The sequence below is a fragment of the Carcharhinus amblyrhynchos genome, chromosome 22 (genome assembly GCF_965287045.1).
Source record: "Carcharhinus amblyrhynchos chromosome 22, sCarAmb.v2.hapA, whole genome shotgun sequence".
Lineage (NCBI taxonomy): Eukaryota > Metazoa > Chordata > Chondrichthyes > Carcharhiniformes > Carcharhinidae > Carcharhinus > Carcharhinus amblyrhynchos.
Window position 1 is genome coordinate 6,169,788 of NC_137345.1, and position 25,636 is coordinate 6,195,423.

Here is a 25,636-nt window from a genome sequence, read left to right on the forward strand (position 1 = left end):
AAAGATGTGTGGGTTAGATGCATTGGCCTTGCTAAATTGTGTAGGTTAGAGGGATTAGCAGAGTAAATATGCGGGGTTATGAGGAAAGGGTCTGGATGGGATTGTTATCAGTGCAGACTCAATGGGCCAAATGGCCTCCTTTGGCACTGTCGGGATTCTATGATATAACCTATATCATTAGAAAGCTAATAGTCAGCCAAGGGTTGGCGAGAGGTGAAACTGGAAACTGAAAGATTAAATGTTTTTACATTAGATTTTTCCATTCTTGAGTTGGTCTTAATGAGATTTTTGATGCTGTAAATGAAGCTCCTATTTTAATTTGAAAACTTTCCAGTGCTTTTTTTCACTCTGGGGAATTTTCCTAAAGTGAAGGGAATGCTGCATTCTGATTTTCCCCACCAGGATTCCCCCTCCTTCCCAGCTTCTTTGTTGTAGAAGATCAACAAACCAACTGGCCAGTCAGCAGCACCCCCCCACCCTAAGGAACACCATTCCTCTATGTACCCATGGCATTGTGTGACCATGGTGGTCTCTCCAGCGGGCAGAGGTTCTTGAAGCTGCCACTTGTTCCGGGGGGCGGGGGGTGGTGTTGTACCCTGTCTCTCTGGTGCCACAAAGAATGGTATTGGACTCTCCCACCATCGCTGTCATCTGCCACACACATTCAGAGAATCTTTGCCATGTCTTCAGGTGGTTGCAAGGATTGTCTTTTCATTGCAAGATCTTTTGAGATGAATGCCCAAACACTCGATGGCCGGGTCAAACTTCTACCCAAATACCCCCATCCCTCTATCTTGTGTGTTCTGAATCACCCAGTCCCTCATCTAAACAATCCAGTCAATCTCTCTGGGATTAATGTGTGTGGACAGAAGGGGACCAATGTGTATTAGCATTGCCAGCTAATGAGCTATTGCATTGCCGTCATTCTTTCTGTAACATCTTCCTTGCTACCAGCTTCTACTAGAGATAAAGAAGAATGATAACTGTTATTAGCTTCTTGCTTAGTACTTTTGCCCTTCCTGATTGCCTGAGGCTCACTCAGATTACGGCTCTTCCTCATCATTAAGCATTAGTATGTAGGGTGAACTCCATAACTTCATCCGAGAGAAGGAAATCTGCCATCTTTACCTGGTCTGGCCTATATGTGAGTCTAGATCTATAGCACTGTGGTTGACTCTTAAATATCCTGTGAAATGCCACTTTGTTCAAGGGCAATTAGAGATGGGTAATAAATACTGGCCCAGCCAGTGATCTGTTTTTAAAAGCTGGCTGAGTGAGTGCTTGGGACTCATTTATGCTGCTGCCTCCTCTTCTTCCTTCCCCTCCTCCTGTAGCCTGTCCATCTCGAGGAATTGCACACAATCTATTCCTTCAAGGCCAAAGGAATGCTGTTTATTGACGGATGTAGACTGTTTAATTTGACAGCTGCCGGAGAACTTTCATCGCTTCTCCCGTGATGGAAGCAGAGAAAGCGAAGCTTCCATGAGTTAACGCCACTGGTTGCTGTGCCCATTTAACTGGAACCTCCCCTGAACTGGTCGTTGTTTAATATGCCACTTGAAGCCCTCAGTTTCCCAGGAACTAAGTCTGCAATTGTTTCTGTACCTCTCGCCTTGTAAAAGCCCATAGAATCAGATATTGGGCAGGTGGGTCGCTGTGGGTGTTGGATCATGGAACTTGGGAGGGTTTATTTATTGTTGGGGTGTGGTTTGTTGTTGAGCTAAAAAGATAGATTCTCAGTGAATGGGTGGTTATGAATGATAGAGATTCCTCTATATAAAGAGAGAGGTGTTCCTTGGCCTATTTTTTTGTGCTCTGTTGTTGTGAAGACTGTGACTCATTCTGTCACATATTATATCTGGGTTATCAAAGTTTTTAGTTTAAATTACGTGACCAACGTGCAGCCCATTGCATGGTAGTCAATTTTACTTCTGAATCTCAAGCTGTGATATTGACCACAGTCTGAAAGACATGCTGGTTAGGTGCATTGACTTGAACAGGTGGTGGAGTGTGGCTACGAGGGGAATTTCATAGAAACTTCATTGCGTTGTTAATGTAAGCTGACTTGTGACTGATAAACTTCAAATAAATAAATTTGGCAGTGGAAGCCATTGGTTTGTCCGCGACTGGGTTTTGCTGGGCTATTTGGCCATGAGATATCACGCCCAAGTCTGATCTTATCCATACCTGAAGCCTACTGAGAGGAACTTTCCATTAGAGATTGCCAGGTTCTGATCGGGAGTGGTAACCCAATCTGATTTTAGTTTTTAACCCACCCTCGCTGCTGTCCTCAGCTGGACTTGGTTGACTTACAATGGGTCAGACCTACAATTTTTCTGGTGTGGGGTGCTCCCTACACCATTGTGCTGTGTGTGGGACAACTGGGCAGAGAGGGTGGCTATTCAATCACTTGCCCTTCCATAACCATCCAGCTTATTCACGTGCGTAAGGTGCGATTCCTGGCTTGGGTCACTCTGTGTGGAGTTTGCACATTCTCCTCATGTCTGTGTGGGTTTCCTCCGGGTGCTCTGGTTTCCTCCCACAGTCCCAAGATATGTGGGTTAGGTGGATTGGCCATGATAAATTTCTTCTTAGCATCAGGGGGACTGGCTAGGGTAACTGCATGGGGTAATGTGGATAGGGCGTGGATGGGTCTGCAGTGGTTGCAGACTTGATGGGCCAAATGGCCTCTTTCTGCACTGTAGGATTCTATGAATGTGTCAATGGTAAAAGTTTGGATTTCATAAGAAAGATGTCTTTCAATTCCCTGCCAAATGCCAATTGCTGCCTTTTGTATTTGGGGGAGATTTTATATTTGTGACTGAGGAAAGCTGTGCCCACTGGGAAAGTGGATCAGAGGACCAACTCATTGGGTCAGTCATCATTTGCTTAGGCTGCCACTGACTGCAGCTGCTGTGCTGGGCAAATTTTCCCAGTTACTTAAAAGGTTCTTCCAATAACCTTGGGTTATTTGAAGCCAGGACTCAAAATTGCCAGTGTCATTACCGTCTGGTGAACCCTGAACTCCGACCTCCATCAAAAAAAACCTGTTTTCTGAGTGACACGAGCTTGTAGTTATGGGATAGCGAGCACCTCCTAAACGTCAAAGGAATATTCTGTAAACTTGAGGACTACATTTTTATACATATTTATTTCTTTTTTTTTTCATATAGTTTTTGAAAACAAGGATAAGATTGTGATCATTATGGAATACGCAAGCAAGGGTGACCTGTACGACTTCATCAATGAGAAGCAGAGTTTGACTGAGCAAGAAGCCCGACATTTCTTCAGGCAGATTGTATCTGCCATCCATTACTGTCACAAGGTATGATATCAGACAGCATCTGCTAAATAGCTTGTCTTTCTTGGTGGGTGGCAGAGGGGGTTCCGACACAAATCGATTTTCAATGCACTTTGTCTGCACGATTTGAAATTAGTTAACACTTTGCAGCTCACTCAGCTGAATACATAAATCCACACACGTACACTCACTCACTTTCTTTCTCTTTCATTCTGTCTATTTCTTTCTTTTTCTTTCATTCTCTCTCTCACATGATTCGTTCTGTTTTCTCTCTCTCTGTGTGCGCGCCTCTCTCTGTCTCTTTAGAGTGCTAGGATTATCCCCCGATACCTTCGGCTGGGGAGGTGGGTGGGTGAGGGTGGTAAGTGAGCCAGGTGTTGGGCAGTAGGCTCAGGCTGGCAATTGGGGTGAGTCAAGTTTAAGCCTGGGTGTGAAGCCTGAAGTGGTCAAATAGCTTGCCATGCTCACTATTTAGACTTGAAAATTGCCGCTTGGGTTCAGAGAATCCCTACAGTGCTGAAGGAGGCCATTTGACCCATTAAACCTGCGCCAACTCTCTGACAGCAATCCCACCTGGGCCCTACCCCCATAACCCCCATATATTTACCCCACTAATCCCCCAAACCTGCACATCTTGGGACACTAATGGGCAATTTAGCATGGCCAATCCACGTATCCTGCACATCTTTGCACTATGGGGGAAAAAAACAGAGTATTGGGGAAACCCACACAGACATGGGAAGAATGTGCAAACTCCACACAGACAGTGACCTGAGGCCAGAATCGAACCAGGCTCCCTGGTGCTGCGAGGCAGCAGTGCTAACCACTGTGTCACTGTGACAATTAGAAATTGGAGGGTTGCCAGCACTTATGGACCACCTGTGCAAACCAGGAGCTATGGGAGATAGCAATAGAAAGTAAAAGCCTCAAAACTGGCATGCATTGTATTTTAATGAAGGTCAGTGGGAACCACAGTGCTTTGAACAATTATCTAAGGTGTAACCAGATGCTTCACGGATAAAGTCACAGGCTTACATATTCTGTCTAAAATAGAATGAGAACACTGGGTGTGTTAACAGGTGTGGCGCACAGGCCAATATGAATTTCCCGACTGTGACACTTGTTCCTGGCTGACTTTCTTTGTTGCGAATGATCGTGACCTTCACTGTGTCTAGGCTTGGAGAATGTGGCTTCGGAGGCAATGAGGATGGGGAAGGAGTGCTTGACATTTCTGGAACGCGAGCTCCCCTGAGACAGAGCCCTTAACACAAAGGTCAAGGTGTTACCAAAGTGATTTTTGGAAATTAAACTGAGCAGCTGTCCCACAGTGTTTTCTCTCTTTTTGTTTAAATGTTTGTTTATCTTTTTCTCTTCTTCTTTTGTAACCTAACCCCCGTGTTTTAGAGAGTTACGAGACTAGCAGGAATGCATTCAGCCTCATTGACGCTGAGATTGAGGAGGAATGCGTGGGAGAGCAATGTGTGTTTTTTTTCCCTCCTTCTGTGTCTCAATTGAAACCTGAGCTGGGAAAATCAGAGATTAGGAAGCATTTTACCATAATTAAAAAAACATTTACAGTTTCACTTTCCTCCCCTTCCCTCCACGCACTCTTGTCGGGTGTGGTCCAATCTCCCAGCTTCCTTCATAACCATCAGCCTCGCGTAATATTGACAAGACGTTTGACAGTTGGATGAGTGAAATAGCTTGGGGGGAGGAGGGGGGGGGAGGGGGGGGCTCCTCCCAACCTATGTTTTTCTGTAAAGGTAACTGGATGATCAGGGACAGGATGCCCCTTTGTCAACTCGCCGCCCCCGTCACCTTGTCCCCTCGCCCCCTCACAATCCATGGTGGTTGGACAGGATGAATAAATATGACTTGTATTTCCTGGAGTGTAGGAGATTGTAGGACGATCTTATGGAGCTGTTTAAAATTACAAAAGGATTGGATAGGGCTGAAACAGTGAAAATACACCAACAAAAGGACATCATTTCATTAGGGTGAAAATCATAGTCATACAGTAGAGGAAAGGCCCATCTGCACTGACAATAACTACCACCTAAAGGTGTGTTCCTGCACTTGTTCCATATCTTTGAGTGTTTTGATGTTTCGAGTGCTCATCCAAATATAATTTTAAAGGTTGTAGGATTCTCGTCCTCCATTACCTTCCCAGGCAGTGCATTCCGGATTCCCAACACTCTTCAAGTGAAAAAGTTTTTTCTCGAATCCCCTGCCCCTTACCCTAAAACTGTGCCCCCTCGTGATTGACCCCTCAACCAAGGGGAAAAGTTGCTCCCTACTCACCCTGTCTATACCTCCTGTAATCTTATACACCTCAATCATGTCCCCCCCACTCTGTTTTCTCTAGAGCAGAGAAGGCTATCTAAGCTATCCAATCTCTCCCGTTAGCTCAAATGCTCCATCCCAGGCAACATCCTTGTATTGCTCCTGCTAACGTGGTTTTGGACGCTAGGTTCATTCAGAGTTTTCAAGACTCTGATTAATAGATTTTTTTTTGAGTAAGGCTGAAGAGGAATATGGAGCAAAGGTGGATGATTGGAGCTGAGATGCGAGGTAACTAGAATCCAACTGAAATTCCTGAGCACCCGCGAGGGGCTGAATGGCCTCTTCCTGTTGCAACATTTCTCACAGGAGCTGGGAGAACTGAATTCATCTTTTTACAAATAGCTGACGTAGTGCCACAGCGTAGGCACCTCTGCCCCTACTGTGGGGTGAGAAAGATAAACCTGGTGAAATCCTGTTTGGCTAATCCCAGTGCTCTGTCCCGACTCACGGAACATGGTCCAAAATGTTAAACATGTCTGGGATTTTTTTTTTGGAAAAAGGTGGAAGACACGCGATTTGAATGTCCTGTTTCTTATAATGTGTTTCTTTCCACCTCGATAATCCAGCGTTGGTCTGTGACAAACTCCTCGTGGGGGGGTTGTTTTCAGAATGTTTATCTACACGTAGAAATCGTGTTCAACCACCTGGGTCTTTTAAAAACACACAAAATAAAAGCTGAAACAGATGTCAGCAACTCGATTTGACCAGCTCAAAATAGACAATTATTCCCTATTAATAATTCCATTATTTCACAACATCTTTTTAGATGCTCTCTGGGGGAAGGTGGGGGGAGCGGAGGTGGGCTGTGGGGAAGGTGGGGGGAGTGCTGGGGGCGAGCTGTGGGGAAGGGGGGGCCCAGGAGTGGGCTATGGGGAAGAGGAGGAGCGGGAGCGGGCTGTGGGGAAGGGGGGGAGGCGTGGAGGTGGGCTGTGGGGAAGGGGGGGGAGGCGTGGAGGTGGGCTGTGGGGAAGGGGGGGGAGGCGTGGAGGTGGGCTGTGGGGAAGGGGGGAGCAGAGGTGGGCTGCGGGGAAAGGGGGGGGGGGAGTGCTGGGGGTGGGCTGTGGGGAAGGGGGGGGGCGCAGACATGGGCTGTGGGGAAGGGGGTTTGGGTTGCATCAGAAGGGAAGACTTGTTTTGATCCTTCTACCGCGATTGATGATTGGTCCCCAGGTATGTCGGCCTCAGTGAAGCAGCCAGCTGGAGGGGGAGTAAGAGGGAGAGCACAGGCTGGAGAGAGCTAGCCTGCGTGCTTTGTGTCTTGGCACAATGCCACTTTAGAGTTAGGAAAGTACAAGTCATGTACAGAGATCAGACGAAGCCTGTTTCCAATTGAGCCTAATTTACAAGCCCTGCATTGACTGCAGGTGGAGGAAGACAGTGGTTGGAGGGGGGGGTTGCTTACGGGGTGGGAAGAGGAGGGTGAAGCACGCCAGAGGTGAAAGGTCATACTGCTATGCCTCCCACATCACCTCCACATAAAAGACTTGACTTACTTTCCAGTTCCCTTTAGATAAGACTCGAGGGGGAAATTAAACTTTCAGGGCCCTTGTTTAAATATGCTTTCATTCAAGAGGAACTTAGAAACATCATGGGGCCTGGACTCTCAAACATGAGATGAACATTAGGGCCTCATTAAAAAAAATCAAAAAATGGCACCTCATCTTATTTACAGTAAGATTTGGCCAATGGAATCGATAACCTCACCACTCATCATTGCGGCATCACATTTCCGTTCCAACAATTCCCAACCGTTATTGATCTAAGCTGAAGGGGATCCGTAGTTACACTCATTCAACTGGGTTCCCCATTCCCTTTGTAATCCAGTCAAGTGTCTTCTGAGGAGCCCTTATGATATTGGTCAGTTTTGGATGAGGTCTTCAAAACATATGTTGAACCCTCCTGGACTGCAATCCCAATGGAACCCATCTTCTGGAGGATTCAATATGTGACCTATGGCTCCAACTGCCCTACCCATCAAATATCCTTTCATAAGACATGGGAGCAGAATTAGGCCATCGAGTCTGCTTCGCCATTTAATCATTTTTTTTCTCATCCCCACTCTCCTGCCTTTTCCCCATAACCCCTGACCCCCTTACTAATTAAGAACCTATCTATCTCTGCCTTAAAGATACTCTGACCTGGCCTCCACAGCCTTCTGCAGCAGAGAGTTTCACAGATTCACCACTCTGGCTGAAGAAATTCCTCCTCGTCTCTGTTTTAAAGTATCATCTCTTGGTCGTGCCTTCTGGTTCTAGTTTTTCCTACTAGTGGAAACACCCTTTCCATCACTTAATCATAAAGAAGGATATATGTGTGTTGGAGGCAGCTGTATACAGTCTCAATAGATTGGCCCGTGATTTGAGAGGATTGTCGTATGATGAGAGACTGAGAAAATCGGGGTCTATAGTCCCTGGAATTTCAAAGAAAAGAGAGGTGATCTCATTAAACATGGGAGATTCTGATGGGGCTTGGCTGGGGATCTGGAACCCAGGGGTGCAGACTCAAGGGTCATTTAGGACTGAGACGAGGAGACTTTTTTTGGGTTGTGAACCTTTGGAATTCTCAATTCGAGAGGGTCCTGGATGCTGCATCGTTGAATATATTTAAAGCTGAAGTGTCTAGGGAAATGAGAGGTATGAGGAGTACGTGGGAAAATAAATGTGAAGCCATGATTGTATTGAATGGCAGTGCAGTCTCTGGCAGCCTGATCTCCGACTGATCCTATCTCTCTGTATCAAGTTGCACAGTGGGTTGCACTGCTGTTTCACAGCGCCAGGGACCCGGGTTCGATTCCTGGCTTGGGTCACTGTCTGTGTGGAGTTTGCACATTCGCCCCGTGTCTGCGTGGGTTTCCTCCGAGTGCTCCAGTTTCCTCCCACAGTCTGAAAGACGTGCTGGTTAGGTGCATTGACCAGAACAGGCACTGGACTGTGGCAACTGGGGAAATTTCACAGTAACTTCATTGCATTGTTAATGTAAGCCTTAATTGTGACTAATAAATAAACTTTAACTTAAATTCCCAAACTATATCAACAGTGTGGCATCACCTTCACCACCCAGGTTCTAGTCATTCAGAAAGGCTCTTATCTCCTCCTCAGGACAACTTGGGAACAGTAATAAATGTCAGTGATGCCCACACCCCAAGGGACGACGCATTTTTAATGAACAAATGTTTAAATAAATTGGAAGCAAATTTTCCCTCTGATTTTTTTTTTTTTCCCCTGATTTATTCAGGAGCTTTATTCCCAGAATCTCCAGAGCAATTCTGGAGAATCGAGCACCCACCAGCCACGGGGAATGGGTCTGAGCTCTGGTGTTACGCTGTTCAAATTTGCTCTCTATCCTGGCAATGTGGGACCTGTGGTTACTTGGACACTATTGGAGTGGGACAATAACTGTGCAGAGATATAGCTCAACACAAACTAGCTAGAGCCTTCTAGAGAAGTGGGAAAGAAAAATTGTGGTGGTTTAAACTCAGGCTGTTGGCATCGACCCCTGTAAGATGCTGGGAGATTTACATTCCTCAATACTTCTGGGACTGCACCTGCACCTGACCTAGCTTCCTCTGGTAAACACTGGGGGGTCAGTCTTTCTCCCCCGCACCCCACCCCCCACCCCCGAACCCGCCAGCAGGCCCATTCTGAACTTTGGGGCAATCTCCGGAATTTCATGCTTGCCTTTTCCAGTTAAGCTAGCTGCCAGACGTCAGCGCGCTGAGCACCATGGAGAGTGCACAGACCAATTAAAGAAGTGCAAACAATCGGATAATGGAGTTATTTTTGTCTCTGTGGGAGCTTGGAGCCCTTCTCAAGTTAACAGCGTGCATTGCGCAGAGGGAGGGGGAGCTCAAAACTCCCAAGCTTCTGCTGGCGAAATCGCTTCAAGTATGTAGTAAAGCCAGGATTAATGGAGAAATGTGTCTCCCAACACACTTTCTGGAGCTAAGCTGAAAATTTATGGTTATGGTTTCCTGTTTTTCCAGAATGGAATTGTGCACCGAGACTTGAAACTGGAGAATATCCTGCTGGATGCCACTGGGAATGTGAAGGTAAGAACTGCAGCTCCACCAGGTTACTGAAGCTTTGTTGAGGGAGCAGTTTCTAAGATGAAGGTGTGAGGGTGAGGCATCCTTCATTCATGTGATTGATTTGTTTTCAGATACCTCCCAGCAGCCCTTTGTGATCTCTCTGCTCTTCCAATTCTGGCCGAAAGTGTCTAAAATAGCAACTGCCCACCACTGACTACGCCTTCAGCTTGCCATACGCTGAGCTCTGGAACTCACTCTCTCTAATCCACTCTCCCCACTCCCTCCCCCTTTAAGTTGCTGCTCAAAACCCATGTCTTCGAGCAAGCTTTTGGTTTTCAGGCTCTTCGTCATACAGCCGCAACAGTGCGGAAGGAGGCCATTCAGCCCATCAAGTCTGCACCTGCCCAGGCCCTATCCTCATAACACCATGCACTTACCTTTAGCTAGTCCCCCTGACACTAAGGGGCAACTTAGCATTGGCCAATCCACCTAACCCGCACATCTTTGGAGTGTGGGAGGAAACTGGAGCACCTGAAGGAAACCCACACAGCACGGGGACAACGTACAAACTCCACAAAGACCGTCACCCAAGCTTGGGAGCTGAACCCGGGACCCTGGCGCTGAGAGGCAGCAGTGCTAACCATTGCGCCACCGTGCCGCCCTTCCATGGGTTCCGTGTCATCATCTGTTGGGCAACGCTCCTTAGCAGCAGTTGAAAGATTTTCCTTCATTGAAGGTGTATAAATGTAAGGTGCTCTTGATTGGATACATGGGGAAAACTGTATCTGGAATAGAGGGTATTATCTCTCTCGTTCAGTGATTGGTCTTCTCTGAAACGTTCCGAAGGGTAAATTCTTGAGGCTGTGTGAGATTTTTTTTTATTTTCTCTGAGGTGGAGCTGAAACAAGGTGTCCTTGTGTGCAAAGCTGTTCCACGGCACGTTTTGTTTCTGCCTGTATGTTAGTGCAATCCTGCGTGGTTGGATAAATCCAACCCTCTTGGCTGCCACAGACTAAATTGATTAAAATAGTAAGTGCAGCCCCTCTGTTCACTTGTGAAGCATAAATTGTTTTGTGATGGGATCTGTAAAAGGTCAGTGCAACGAAGGCACTTTGTCACCTAGCAACTGTTGCAAACACTCCCAGCCCTAACGTATCCCTGAGAGTCGCTCAGCCCCAATCCGTTTTGTTGCTTTTCCTGAAGGTTTTTCAGTTGCAATGACAGTCTCGCTTCCTCCCTCTTCCCCAACTTCTATATCAATCTAAGAAGTGATCACGACCAGGATAGACCGCCCATCCATGACCTGTGCCCAGTGTAGTTATTTTAAACTACAGTCGTGGCTGCCTGTATCAAGAGTTACCTGTTGTTGGGGGCTATTTGAATTCAGTGATCTAGTTCTCCAGTTTAGCTTCACAATGGTTAGTTTAAATTGGGTGTTATCCTCCCTGCGTAGAATTAACAGCCATTCAGCCCAACTGGTAAATGCTAGCACTTATGCTCCACACAAACCTACACCTTACCTCACTGACCTGCATGTCTTTTTTTTCTCCCTCATGTACCTATCTCATTTTCCCTTAAAGGCATCTCTGCTCTTTGCCTCAACTACTCCGTGTGATCAAAAACATGGACAATAGAAGCAGGAGTAGGCCATTCGGCCCTTTTGAGCCTGCTCTGTCATTCATTATTATCATGGCTGATTATCAAATTCAATATCCTGATTTCCCACTCCCCCCCCCCCCCCGCCTGCCAACCACCATTGATCCCTTTAGCCCCAAGAGCGATATCTAATTTGCTCTTGAAATCAGTCAACATTTTGACCTCAACTATATATTGTGACAGTGAATTCCCTACATTCACCACCTTCTGGGTGAAGAAATCTCTCCTCACCTCAGTTCTAAAAGGTTTATCCTCAAATTATGACCACTAGTTCTAGACTCCCCCCAATATTGGGAACATTCTTTCTCAATCTACCCTTTCTAATCCTGTTAGAATTTTATAAGTTTCTATTAGATACCCTCTCACTCTTCTAAACTCCAAATGAATATAATCCTAACCAACTTAGTCTCTCCTTATATGACAGGACTGTCATCCCAAGAATCAGCCTGGTAAACATTCACTGTACTGTCTATAACAAGGATATCCTTCCTTAGATAAGGACACCAAAACTGCACGTAATACTCCAGGTGTGGTCTCATCAACGCCCTATACAAACTGCAGCAAAACATCCCTATCCCTGTACTCAAATCCTCTCGCTATGAAGGAAGTTTCATTTTCTAACTGCGAGAAGGCTCTTCTGAATTCCTGATTGGTTTTATTATCTTGTATTTATGACCCCTAGTTTTCACCTTGGTCACAACTAAAAATGTCATCTGCACTTTGAGTCTATCAAATGTCTTCACAACTTAAAGGTCTCCCTTTGGCAACCTCTGAACCTTTTTTCGCTCAGAGCAGCAACCTGTTTGTCTTTCCTGATAGTTATAACTTCCTGGTTTCAGCAGCATCCATATCATTTCTTCTTTAAAGCTTATTTTGTGTTGCTTTATCTCCTTTATAATTGTGGAGACCAGACCTGTATACAGCAAGGTTCTCCAAGTGTGGTTTACATGAGAAAGAGGAGCAGGAATCATCCTCATGATATTTTTATTGGCCAAAGACTTTGCATCAACATAGATCAGGAACTGTATGGTATTGCCTAGAAGTTGATACTTCCAGTGAACTGTTTGGTTCAATGCCTTGCTTCATACTAAATGCAAGACTTCAGGCGATTTACAAAGGAGGAGACATACTCAGGAATATTTTTTTTTAAGCCATGGTGTGGAGATGCCAGCATTGGACTGGGACAGGCACGGTAAGAAGTCTCTCAACACCAGGTTAAAGCCCAACGGGTTTATTTGGAATCGCGAGCTTTTAGAACGCTGCTCCTTCATCAGGGTAGTGGAGGTTAGTTCACAAACACTCACCTGAGGAAGGGGCAGTGCTCCGAAAGTTCGTAATTCCAAATAAACCTGTTGGACTTTAACTTGGTGTTCATTTTAAGCAATGAGTGGTTAGGGTTTGGATTTGGAATTAACTCCCTGATGGGGTAGATTCAATAGTAGCTTTCAAAAGGAACTTGGATAAATAGTTGGATGGAAAATAACTGGGGAAAGATTGGGGGATCAGGAAGGACTGGCTCCCTTGAAAAGAGTTGTTTGCAGGCTTGATGGGCTGAATGGCTTCCTTCTGGGTTGTATCACTTTCTGATGCAGGGCAAGAACTCTGCAACTATCCATCCAGTTACATTCCTTGGGACTGCTGGTTGAAAGTGTAAGAACAGAAAGTCAACAACAGGAATAGGATATTAAGGAGCATCAATCAAACCGAATTGACTAAATTCCAATCCACAAATGTTTTGTAGAGAATTTCCATAATAACATAGTGGAATTTACAGATTCTGAACTATACAATTAGTCATTTAACCAGGTTACGAAAAGTGCTGTTTGGTCAAATTTGGGTTGGGACTCTTTCAAATTCTTTACCTTGAAGAGGTTAATTACGGCGTTATTCAAAACCGGATGAATTTTTGGGAATTAGGAGGCGTGGGTAGAGTGTGAGAAGGTGCAGTTGAGCTCGAAGTGAATGATGAGATAGGCACGAGGGGTCAGAATGTCTCCTCCATCTCCTGTTTCTTGTGTTCTTAACGTTAAGCCTTGTTATTCATTCTAAGACAGTGCCACACGGCACATGTGATTCTCAGGTTTTCTTTCCGTTTAGTTTTCTCCTGAAGGTGTTTGGGTGCTTGTTCACACATTTGGGCCCCTCAGTAAAAAGCAAGACAGGAGAGACTGACCCTATTACCTGACAATAGTTTACCCCATCCACCTCCTGGCGGGAGACATTAGACAGTGAGTGGGAGCAGACGATTGACTACCTCCTGTTTACCAGAGAGGCTGAAGCAAATTGGGAAAGAGCTTCAACTCAAAAGGTCGGACTGTCTGCTGAATGGCAGCTGTAACACACCCATCGAGCAGACATTCCCCGTTAACTGGGGCGTGCTGTTTGCATTGGTCCCTCCAAGTTTTGCAATGTCTCCTATTTGTGTTCCAAGTGTGTTTGCATTTGTTGCACTAATCTGGAAGCCCATGACCTTTGCTCGAAGCTGACCCTGACACTCGAATTACTGGTTAATTTTTAATATGCAGAAACTGAAAGTATTGAGCGCGGATGAGAGAGGAACGGATGCATTCGAGGCACTGATCAGCCTTGACTGATTGGAGAATGGGACAGCCACAAAGGGCTGAATGGCTCCTGTTTTAAGATCCCACCTTCTGTGTGTGTGGCATTTCCACACTGCAGTGCCTGTTATGATGGGCACTAACTGAGTTGTTTGGACATTTAAGGCCTTCTGGATGAGAACGGTTGCCAGTGTGTTTCTGAGCTGCAGTTCAGGGTCTCGGCTGGGGCATGGGAACCATTGTCCCCAAGATAGGTGAGGGGGGGGAAAAAGGCAACCAGGGAAGAAAGACCCTCCGGGTCACCCCAAAGGGGTTTTTAACCAATAAAATACTTTTAAACTATTGCAACTCCCCCAGCCCCAGGGAAATAAAAATTGTAACCAACTTGCACACAGTAAGATCCCACAAACAGCAACGTGAAAATGACCAAGGAATCTGTTCTTTTTAATCTACGTTGATGGAGGGTAAAGTTTGGCCCAGAACACGGAGAACTCCCATGCTCTTCTCCCAGTATGGATTGAGGGATCTTGTACACCCATCTCAATGGGCAGTTGTCATGACTGGAAGCCAATAACTCTAACTCTTGGTATTAACACTGGGAGCGTCCGCCTGTAATTTTTTTTTGCTGCTTAGCATTTTGGCATTTTTTTTAAATCTAAATGCAGGATTCCCTCTCCCTACTGTCATCTTGTAACCCGTACTTTTATTTTACTCATTCATGGGACATGGGCATCGCTGGCTGGCCAGCATTTATTGCCCATCCCTACTTGCCTGAGGGCTGTTAAGAGTCAACCACGTTGCTGTGGCTCTGTAGTCACAAGTAGGTCAGACGAGATGAGGATGGCAGATTTACTTCCCTAAGGCACATTACTGAACCAGATGGCTTCGTTAATAGGTTCACTTCAGTGAGCTAGGGCAGGATCAGATGAGGCGTCTATGCCCTCCATTGGGAATAGACCCTGCCAGCTATCATTATCTAGATTGGCACTGAGGGCAGATATGGTTGGCTGGTGCTGCCATAATAGGAAATAGGCAGAGGAGGAGGTGACCAGCTCCCCGTCGCTGCCTTCCACCTCACTGTCTGGTTAAGTAGGCTGGAGCTGGGTTTTGTGTACTTGGGGAAAATAAATAAAGAGAATTTTTGGCTGGGTGTCAGACTGGCGTGTTAGAAACTGGGCCAGATGGAAGGTTTAGGAAGCTCAGTCCAGACCCAGATCTAGCCTCCTACTTCTGCTTACCCTGATAAAAAGTGTAATTATGTGCATACCATCTGTCAGTTCCCTTCAGCTTGATCTGATTCAAGCACGTATAATTCTGCTGAGTAAATATGCTGTAAATTGCACTGTTTGCTTGTTTTAGAGCCTTTTAGCAACCGTGTGGACGTGTCACATGTTGCACGGCAAGTTTGCTGTTTTGAATGTTAGGCACTGCATTCTGTAGCACTAAGTGTTGCCTTGTATTGGCTTTGGTTCTTTCTCCAATCGATAATTCTGATTAGCACTGGAAACTGTTTTCCTTTACTCCACTGACAAAGATTTTTGTGGCTTGGTTTGAATTCACAAGTTATATTCCCTTGGAGAGCAGAGAACAGGTGGGTACAATCTGCACTTACCTTGCATGTGATACATTTACAACAGGACAAGATCAAGCAACGACAATGAGCCTTCCCCACTCCTAAAGTCGTCTGTTTAAATCCTTTCTCCCCAGATTGCGGATTTTGGTCTCTCCAATTTGTACCACCAAGACCGGTTTTTACAGACCTTCTGTGGCAGCCCTTTGTACGCGTCTCCGGAAATTGTGAATGGCCGCCCCTACAGGGGACCTGAGGTGAGTGCTCTATTTCTTAATTGCTCCTAAGAACATAAGAACATAAGAAATAGGAGCAGGAGTAGGCCATCTAGCCCTTCGAGCCTGCCCCGCCATTCAGTAAGATCATGGCTGATCTGTCGTGGCTCAGTTCCACATTCCCGCCCTCTCCCCATAACCCTTAATCCCCTTGCCTATCCCTATCCCCTTGCTCCTCCAATTGGTAGAGACTTGCTCCCAAAATAGTTTTCCCGATTTGACTCTGGCATCTGGTACAAGCAAAGGTTAATTGTTCAAAGGAGTTGTGACACATCTCGAGGAAACCATGCTCCTCCCTTCAGCCCTGCACACTGGCCAATGATCTTCCTAAACTAGAGAAGACCCGAGTTTGATTGCAACATGGTATTAAGCCCAAAGCTGGGGCTCGTAAATATATGATGGTCACCAGTACATTCAACAGGGAATTCAGGGGCAAAAATTGTCCAGAGGGGCAATTTTTTTTACACAGAGGGTGGAGAGTATCTGGAACGAACTGCCAGAGGCGTGTACAATTTTATATTTTAGAACAAAGAAAATTACAGCACAGGAGCAGGCCCTTCGGCCCTCCAAGTCTGCACTGACCATGCTGCCCAATTGAACTAAAACCCCCTACCCTTTTGGGGGCCATATCCCTACATTCCCATCTTATTCATGTACTTGTCAAAAAGCCCCTTAAAAGTCACTACCATATCCTCTTCCACTACCTCCTTGCACCTTAAACCTGTGCCCCCTGGTAGTTGACTCTTCCACCCTGGGAAAAAGTTTCTGACTATCCACTCTGTCCGTGCCCCTCATAATCTTGTAGGCTTCTATCAGGTCGCCCTCAACCTCCGTTGTTCAATTGAGAACAAACCAAGTTTCTCCATCCTCTCCTCCATAGCTAACGCCCCCCATATCAGGCAACATCCTAGTAAATCTTTTCTGTACCCTCTCCAAAGCCTCTGCATCCTTCTGGTGGTGTGGCGACCAGAATTGAACACGATATTCCAAGTGCTGTCTAAATGCTTTTAAAAAGACATTTAGACGTTTACGTGGATAAGATGGGTATAGAGGGATTTGGGCCAAATGTGGGCAATTGGGACTATCTTAGGGGCTTTAAAAAAAAAGGGTGGCATTGACAAGTTGGGCTGAAGGGTCTTTTTCCATGCTGTGAACCTCTGACACTAATTCTTTTAACCAGAGAGAGAAAGGGGTGAGAATGTGGAACTCGCTATCTCAAGAGGCGGCTAAGGCAGATGGGTGGAGAGAAACTAGGCAAGTGCTTGAGGTAGAAAGGACTAGAAGGCTATGCTGACAGAGTGAAGTGAGATAGAAAGAGGCTCTTGCAATGTAGTTTTGGAATATTGTGAGCAGTTTCGGTCGTCTTATCAGAGGAAGGATGTTGCTCTAGAGAAAGGTGCAATGAAAGTTTAGAAGACTGATTCCTGGGATAGCAGGCTGATGTATGAGGAGAGATTGAGTTAGTTAGGATTGTATTCGCTGGAGTTCAGAAGAATAGGGGGGTAACTCATGGAATCCTATAGAATGCTAACTGGAATAGACAGGATAGATGCAGGGAGGATATTCCCAATGATGGGAGTGTCCAGAAGCAGGGGCCATGGTCTGAGGAAACAGGGTTTAGGATTGAGATGAGAAATTTCTTCACCCATAGAGTGGTTAGCCTGTGGCATTTGGCACACAGAGTAATTGAGGGCAAAACATTGTGGGCAGGATTCTCCGGCCTTTCACACCAGCGGGAGCCTCCAGTCCCACTGCAGTGAACAGAGATTTGGCTGAGCACCACATTCTCCATCCTCACTGATGGCAGGGTGTGAATGGCCAGGCAATTCTGGCCTGTATCTTTTCAAGAAGCAGTTAGACATAACACTTGAGGCAAAAGGGGATCAAAGGATAAGTCCAAAGATGTGCCGGTTAGATTGATTGACCATGCTGAATTGACCCTAGTGTTAGGGGGATTAGCAGGGTTACTATAGAGAGTTTATGAGGGCCTGGATGGGATTGTTGTTGGTGCAGACTAGATGGGCAGAATGGCCTCCTTCTACACTGTAGGGCTTCTGTGGTTCTATATCGGAGTGGGGGGGGGAGGAGGGGGTGAGATCAGGCTATTGATTTGGATGATTAGCCATGATGCTGATGAATGGCGGAGCAGGTTCAAAGGGCTGAATGAACTCCTGCTCCAGTTTAACATGTTTTGGAGGCTCATTGGCCCAAATGGCTTTTTTCTGTGCTGTAAATTCTCTGCAATTGTGTGGTCCTGTGACTTTGGTCGGGGATAGACCTATAGCGTACAAGAGGGCAAATTTTGCTGAGTAGCCATCAGTATATAACATCTGATCACGGAATGTTTGCAAACAAACAAAACCCGTGAGGCCTTTGCTTTCCTGAGACGTGTGTTGACATTTTCCACTTTGTTGGCTTTAAGCAAGTGTAGCGACCGTCCCCTTAACCCAACCGTATGCAAGTAATAGTCTTCAAAACACGCAACTGAACAAATACTGAAGTGTCCAAACACAAGGCTCAGCCAGTCACTCCAAGATTTGTGCAGACAACTACCATAATATATTTATTCTGCATCAGGTTGACACAAGGTGTTTAGTGAGGCTTTAGGCTAGGACCACAGGAGTGTACAATGAATGGAGCTGATTACGTGTATTGTTTTCAATAATAGGTTATCCTACATTCACCACTGTTGATGACCTCCAGAATCTCCTTGGTTTGGTTTCCCGGGTAACACGAGTTTTGTTCCCCCCCCCGGCAGGTTGACAGTTGGTCCTTGGGCGTTCTGCTTTACACCTTGGTCCACGGCACCATGCCTTTCGACGGGCACGACTACAGAAACCTGGTTAAACAAATCACCAACGGAGACTACCGTGAGCCTACCAAACCTTCAGGTAAAGAAAATCCCCCAATTCTTATTGGGCCTTGTGCAATCCTGGGACATCCCAGAGTGTTTTATTATGATGTACCTTTGTTCGCTGTTGTAACATTGGAAATTTTAAGCAGACAGATAGATCAGCTATATCATTGCAGAGTCTGATTGTATTGCTTAGTTTCTGTTTCTGTTAGGGTGAGATGAAAAGCAGACAAACTTACTGCCCAGCTGAGATTGGTAACAGTTCCTAGGGCAGCTATCAGCGCTGGGATCAAACACCAACAATTCTCCCCCATCACCCCTGAGCTCACAGTCCACTGATCTCTTGAATGCCAAACTTTCACCTTTGGATTCAAATCTTTCTATGAATCCTCTATCTTAAAGTAAAATTTATTTAGTAGTGTCATAGGTAAAGCTTATACTAACGCTGCAATGAAGTTGCCCCTAGTCGCCACACTCCAGTGCCTGTTTGGGTCAATGCACCTAATCTACACGTCTTTCAGATTGTGGGAGGAAAACCGGAGCACCCAGAAGAAATCCACGCAGACATGGGGAGAAAATTCAGACTCCACACAGACAGTGACCCAAGCTGGGAATCGAACCCAGGTCCTTGGCACTGTGAGGCAGCAGTGCTAACCATTGTGCTACCCGTACTTTTGTAATCTATCTTTTGCAATCTCCTTCAACTCATAACCCTCCGAGATCTCTGTGCTCCTTCAATTCTGGCCTCTTCTGCCCCTCACACCGCCAACTTGAATCGCTCTGCCATTAACTCCCATTCCTTCAGCTGCCTGGGGTTCTAAGCTCTGGGATTTCTTCCCTAAACCTTTCCGCTTCTCTTCCTCTCTGTCTCCTTTTTAAGATGTTTTTCAAAACCTACCTTGGGCCAATTTTTTTCTACTGAGAATCATAGAATCTCTACAGGTGCAGAAGGAGGCTATTTGACCCTTCGAGTCTGCACTGACACTCTGAAAGAACATCTCACCCAAACCCTACTCGCATAATCCCACGTATTTACAATGGCTAATACCCCTAATCTACAAGTCTTGAGACACTGAGGGGCAATGCAGCTAACCTGCACGTCTTGTGGATTGTGGAAAGAAACTGGAGTACCCAGAGGCAACCCACACAGACATGGGGAGAATGTGCGAACTTCACACAGACACTCACCCAAGGCTGGAATCGAACCTGGTGCAATGAGGCAGCAGTGCTGACCACTGTGCCACCTGTCCAAATATCCCTTTGCAATCATAGTCAGTTTGAAATTATGTCTGATTTTTGCATTTGGATATGGGTGCTACATAAATTTTTTTTTGTTGATGTGTGTAATTATTGGAAACAGAAGTGCTTTAAGTTTGTTTTCTTTGCACCCCCCCCCGTCTCAGATGCGTGCGGGCTGATCCGTTGGCTATTGATGGTGAATCCCGACCGGCGAGCCACCATTGAAGATGTTGCCAATCACTGGTGGGTGAACTGGGGCTACAAGACCCCCGCCTGCGAGGTGGAGTCGCTGAAAGATTACGAGCCGCCAGTGACGATCACTTTGGACTGGGTGCAGCGGTCGTCCCGCATTGTCTTTGAAAGTGGCTCGAAGGTGCGCTGCTTCTTCAAGCAGCACAGCTCCCCCCTGGAGCGACAGCGGTCACTCAAGAAATCCAAGAAGGAGAACGACATTTCGCACTCGCTGCAGGAGGGGGGAGCTTCTGAAAGCCCGGGCAAGTCGCTGCTGAAGAGACCAAAAGGGATACTGAAGAAGAGGAACAACTATGAACACCGCTCGCACAGTGCGGGCAACGTCAATCACACCATGCCTCCAGAGGAGGCTGTCTTCACCCATAAAGACTCCAGCACGTCAGCAACAGAAACCAATAGCCAACAGCCTAATGCCACTGTTCCAGCACCAAAGAAAGGCATACTAAAGAAACCTGCAAAGAGAGAATCTGGCTATTATTCATCTCCAGAACCCAGCGAGTCAGCAGACTTGCTGGACTGCGAGAACTCTTCCGTCTTTGACGCAGTAACTTTTGACACTAGCCATGCCAGCGGCGATGCCTCCAAAGACACAGCGTGCCAGCGCAAAGGCATCCTTAAATACAACGGCAAGTTCTCCTCCAGCAGCACGGACTCCACCATGGGGAGCCCCACCCTGAAAAGCTTGGGCTCCTTCAACGAGCTGGCCTTCTCCGACATCAGGCTTTCGTCCAACCGGAGCTACCCGTCGAGCGCGGTGAGCGAGGACAGCATCCTCTCCTCCGAGTCCTTCGACCGGCTCGACCTCCCCGAGGGCCGGCAGGAGCGCAGCCAGATGCGGAGCTGCGTGTCGGCGGATGACCTGCTCCACCTGGAGGGGCCCGAGTCCGACTGCCGGCCCCGCCTGCGGAAGATGAAGTGCTTCAGCGAGCTGGGCGAGAGCAACTTCTCCCTCATGGACCTCGATAACGTGACCGAAGTCTACAAAAAGGCTGTGGCCATTTGCAATAAGCTGATCTGAGCGGGACGAACCGTGTGGCTCTTGTGTTTGTACCTGCGTGATTCATGGTGAATGAATGATTGACGTCAGAGCAAATATGCCGTGAAAGAGAAGCTGTTCCAGAGAAAGATGCATCAGAGATTACAGAATGCCTCCTTTTTAAAAAGAGGAACAAAAGAACTCTGAGGAAAGCAAGGGTACGGAATGTGAAATAATGATTGGCGATCTGTAGAATGGAGCCAAGGCCTATTGCAAAGGAACGTTTGTTTCTTCATTAACCTAGTGCAGTCTCTCGCCCTCCAGGAGACATGGGGATTGTTTAAAATTGGGCTCCTGCATTGTAAGATAGCAATGCGGTGATCCAGGCTTGCACTATGAACACTGAAATGAACTGCAGAAGAGTGATTGTGTAAAGAAAGTCCTCGAGATTGAAAACAGAAAAAAAAACAGGGGTATGATCAGAAAATAATGCTGTGTGGAGGAGGAAGTGAAACCATATTACTATTTCCACCCCCCCCCTCCTCTTTGAGAAAAAAGATAATGAATGGGGAGAGGGGATGAGGAATCATCGCAACGCTTGTGGCAACACGATGCCACCGTTCTATTTTCCTGTGCCATTGTCAGATAGTAAATCTACAGCAAGTGTGTTTGTGCGGTGCTACAGACTGTATGAGCATTGCACTGTCATCGGTCAGGTAGTGGGCACCTTGTGCACCCACCTAACAGACCCTGCCAAAAATAAAAAGTCTACCGGAAAATTGGACAGTTATACCAGACTGAGAACTGATTTTTACTATTTATGTGACAAACATATATATATATTGTCTGTTAATTTATTTTCCCTATGTTTCAGACCTCTGGTCAGATGTAAATAAGTGAAAGCTGAAGAAGTTTAATATTATAAGATTTTTTTCTACTGCTCAACTAATGATTTTGGCCATAATTCTATGAATGCAGTCCTTAATTGCAATGGAACGCAGTTGGTGTGTATATGTGTGTGTGTGTGTGTGTGTATATATGCACACGCGTGTATGCCTGCGTGCCTGTTTTTTGGGCTGCTGAGTAGTTGACACCATGACATTTATTTTTTGCCCGTTCTAAGTGCTGGGCAAGGTTTTGCATTGAATTGCAAGCAATACTAAATGGTAATTTCTTCACTATCCAAATATATCATTCCATATTTGAATGCTGAGGGGGATGCAGTGCCTCTTGCAGCATTCCTTTGCCAGGTATATTTTTATGTGCTGCCCCATTCATTATGATATCGTGTGCCTTTCTGACTGAATGTATTTCATAATAATTCATGAAATGTTCTCTTTGTTCTTTTTTCTCTTGAATGAGTACTTGAATCCCACTCAGGTGTGCCCTGAACTCTGTGTTATTGGTTAAAGTCCTCCATGACGACGTGAAATCTATAAAATAGACTGTCCTGAGGGTGTTTGTGCAGTGGTTATGGGTGGGCGGGCGGGGTGATGTGGGGTAACATTAGTGGGGAGGGGGGAAAAGCAGACACGAGTTTGAAAATGTTCCCATGACAAAGTTGGGACAATTGGATTTTTGTTATAATTATGTGAGCTGTAATCTATTTCCATAGACGAAGTTGAAGAAAGGGAATATCGAGACCTCAGTTTATATCAACCAATAACCATCGATCCATGTTTATATATCGTGCACTGGGGAAATATTGGTTTAATTTGCTGCTTATGTCTGCAGACAGTAATGTTCTCCATCACATTGGCAACTCATGGCCATTCCAATTGTCTGATGTACTGAATCACTGAGTGGGTCATCCACTTGTTGTCCCTGTTTGTTGGGGATGGGGAGGCGGATACTATGGTCCAAGTAGACTTGAGCAGAAGAGAAGGAAATAGGAATGTTAACAAGCTGAACTCTTATTCGGAGCATGGGAAAATGAATAAAACAACTTCTCCCTTGAGCCAGAGCACCCATTCAATAAAATTATGGTTGATCTGTATTTTAACTCCATTTATTCCTCTCAGTTCCAAAATCTTCATTACCCTTGCTGTGCAAAAATCTTATCAAACCCAGTTTCTAAAAATTCAATTGACTCCCTCTGCTGCCCCCAGCATGAAATTCTTGTCAAGCTGGTGTTGCAAATTACAACCATTTCTATGAAGATGGGCTTCCTCGCATCAATCTGGAAAAAGCCAAGTTCTAACTCTCGGGCAATGCCCCACTTATCCCCCCAGGGGAAATAGTTTCTTTCGACCTTGCCTATTGATCCCCAGAATCGCCTTGTAAAGACCTCAACTAGACAACCCCTTAACCTTGAGTGACCCGTACATGGAGACGGTTTCCAGGGCCTGACTGGTCTGCTATTGAGCCAGCTGACCTAAACCTAGTGAGTTGAAGGTTCCTGCAGTGGCCTTGGGTTTGGAAGGGGGAAGAAGGTACCAGGTTCTTGATAGCTATGATAGTCCGTTTGACTTTCTCACCCCCATCATACTCGTTGGAAAATATGGGCGTGTGGCAAGGGTCAATTAAATTTGGCTGTGATCTACCAATGCTCGATGTCTGGATTCAATCTTAGAGTGGCTGTTAGAGGGGCTTGAGGATCTCTAAGAACTGGGGTCTTTCTAATGAGAGGGTGCAAAGATTGTGGGATTGCGGTAGGGGGAGAATTTGATTACAATATTTCCCCACTGAGCACAATCTCATCACCAAACTACTTAATGCCCCAGTTCCAGCAGCTGAAACCCAGGGGTTAGTGCAGTCTGTGACCTTGTTACCTATCTGCTGTGGATTACATGCTTTGTACATGTGTTCCTTGAGTTACTGAGTAATTTGTATCAAACATTACAATGGACCGAAAAAATCTGTGATTTGTTTTGTTGTAAATTGCTAATTTATTTTTTTGTGTTGAATTTCTTTTCTAGTTGGTTAAAAAGCATTTGTCTCTGAATAAAAGAAATATGCCTTAAAGCTAACAGTTTTATCTCGTTATTATGGAAGGCAAGATATTTCAGGTGTGGGTGAAATTCTATTGTGGTCACATTCTTTTATGGTGAAATCTCCTTCTCAGCAAGTGTTTGCTACTTTGGGAATGATTAGTTCTACTTTCTGAGATAGATCAATGAATGAAAAAGTTTATTAGTGTCAAGTTAAAGTTTATTTATTAGTCATAAGTAGGCTTACATTAACACTGCAAATTGTTACTGTGAAAATCCCCTAGTCACCTCATTCTGGTGGTGTTTGGGTACACTGAGGGGGAATTTAGCATGGCCAATGCACCTAACCAGCATGTCTTTTGGACTGGGGGAGGAAACTGGAGCACCCGGAGGAAACCCACACAGACATGGGGAGAATGTGCAGACTCCACACAAAAAATGGTCCAAGCCAGGAATGGAACCCAGGTCCCTGGCACTGTGAGGCAACAATGCTAACCACTGTGCCAATGTGCCACCCCTACAAGTGTCACAAGTAGGCTTACATTAACACTGCAATGAAGTTGCTGTGAAAATCCCCGAATGAAATATGGAATGATGCTGCTTTTGTTTCTCTCATTCTCTCTTTCCTTCCCTAACCCAACAATGCTAAGGAATTGCTGACCTCTGACCGCTGTGAATAGTTGATGAGCAGAATCTACAACTTCCTGCTTAAGAAAGAAGTGACTGCAGCTTAGACACAGACCTGTTGGCCAATCAGCTGTGTGCATGCTCCATGTGAGCCTCCTCCATCTCCTCCAATCACAAGTAAAGTTTATTTATTAGTGTCACAAGTAGGCTTACATTAACACTGCAATGAAGTTGCTGTGAAAATCCCCTAGTTGCGACACTCTGGCACCTGTTCATTTAGCATAGCCAATGCACTTAACCAGCACATCTTTCAGACAGTGGAGGAAACCAAAGCACCCAGAGGAATGCCATGCAGACTCAGGGGAAACATGCAAACTCCACAGAGACAGTGACCCAAGTTGGGAATTGAACCAGGATCCCTGTGAGGCAGGAGTGCTTGCCACTGTGCCACCATAATCCTTCTATTCCTTTCTCCACCATTGGTTTATCCATTTTTTTCTACCCTAAATGTTGTTCATCTTAACCACTCCCTATAGTAGCGAGTTCCACATTTTAAGCACCCACTTTTTATTTTGTGTGTGTCACTGGCTGGCCAGCATTTATTGCCCATTCTTAATTGTCCTTGGAGAGTTGAATCATCCACATTGCTGTGGTTCTGGAGTCACATGGAGGCCAGACTGGGTAAGGACGGGAGATTTCCTTCCCCAAAGGACATTAGTGAATCAGATGTGTTTTTCCTGACGATTGATGATTGTTTCATGGTCATCAGATACTAAATTCCTGATTTTTTTTTTAAATATATAATTGAATTCAAATTACACCATCTACAATGGTGATATTTGAACCCAGGTCCCCAGAACATTAGCTGAGTTTCTGGATTAATAGTTTAGCGATAATACCACTAGGCCATTGTCTCCCCTGTAAAGAGGTTTCTCCTAATTTCCCTATTGGATTTATTAGAGACTGTGACCTCCCCGGTTTTAAATTCCCTCATAAGTGGAACTGTGTTCTCCACATGTATCCAATCA

At 45.7% G+C, this 25,636-nt stretch overlaps 1 protein-coding gene across 1 annotated transcript in view; it reads left to right on the forward strand.

The window, feature by feature from the left end:
• The window catches only part of nuak2 (NUAK family, SNF1-like kinase, 2), a 47,769-nt gene extending 23,766 nt beyond the window's left edge, over window positions 1-24,003 (forward strand). The window contains exons 3-7 of the mRNA XM_080209774.1: window positions 3,174-3,325; window positions 9,627-9,692; window positions 15,593-15,712; window positions 18,489-18,621; window positions 19,988-24,003. Coding sequence (XP_080065900.1) covers window positions 3,174-3,325; window positions 9,627-9,692; window positions 15,593-15,712; window positions 18,489-18,621; window positions 19,988-21,093 — 1,577 coding nt within the window. The 3' untranslated portion in view covers window positions 21,094-24,003. The remainder of the gene's footprint in view (window positions 1-3,173; window positions 3,326-9,626; window positions 9,693-15,592; window positions 15,713-18,488; window positions 18,622-19,987) is intronic.
• The last annotated feature ends 1,633 nt before the right edge of the window (window positions 24,004-25,636 follow it).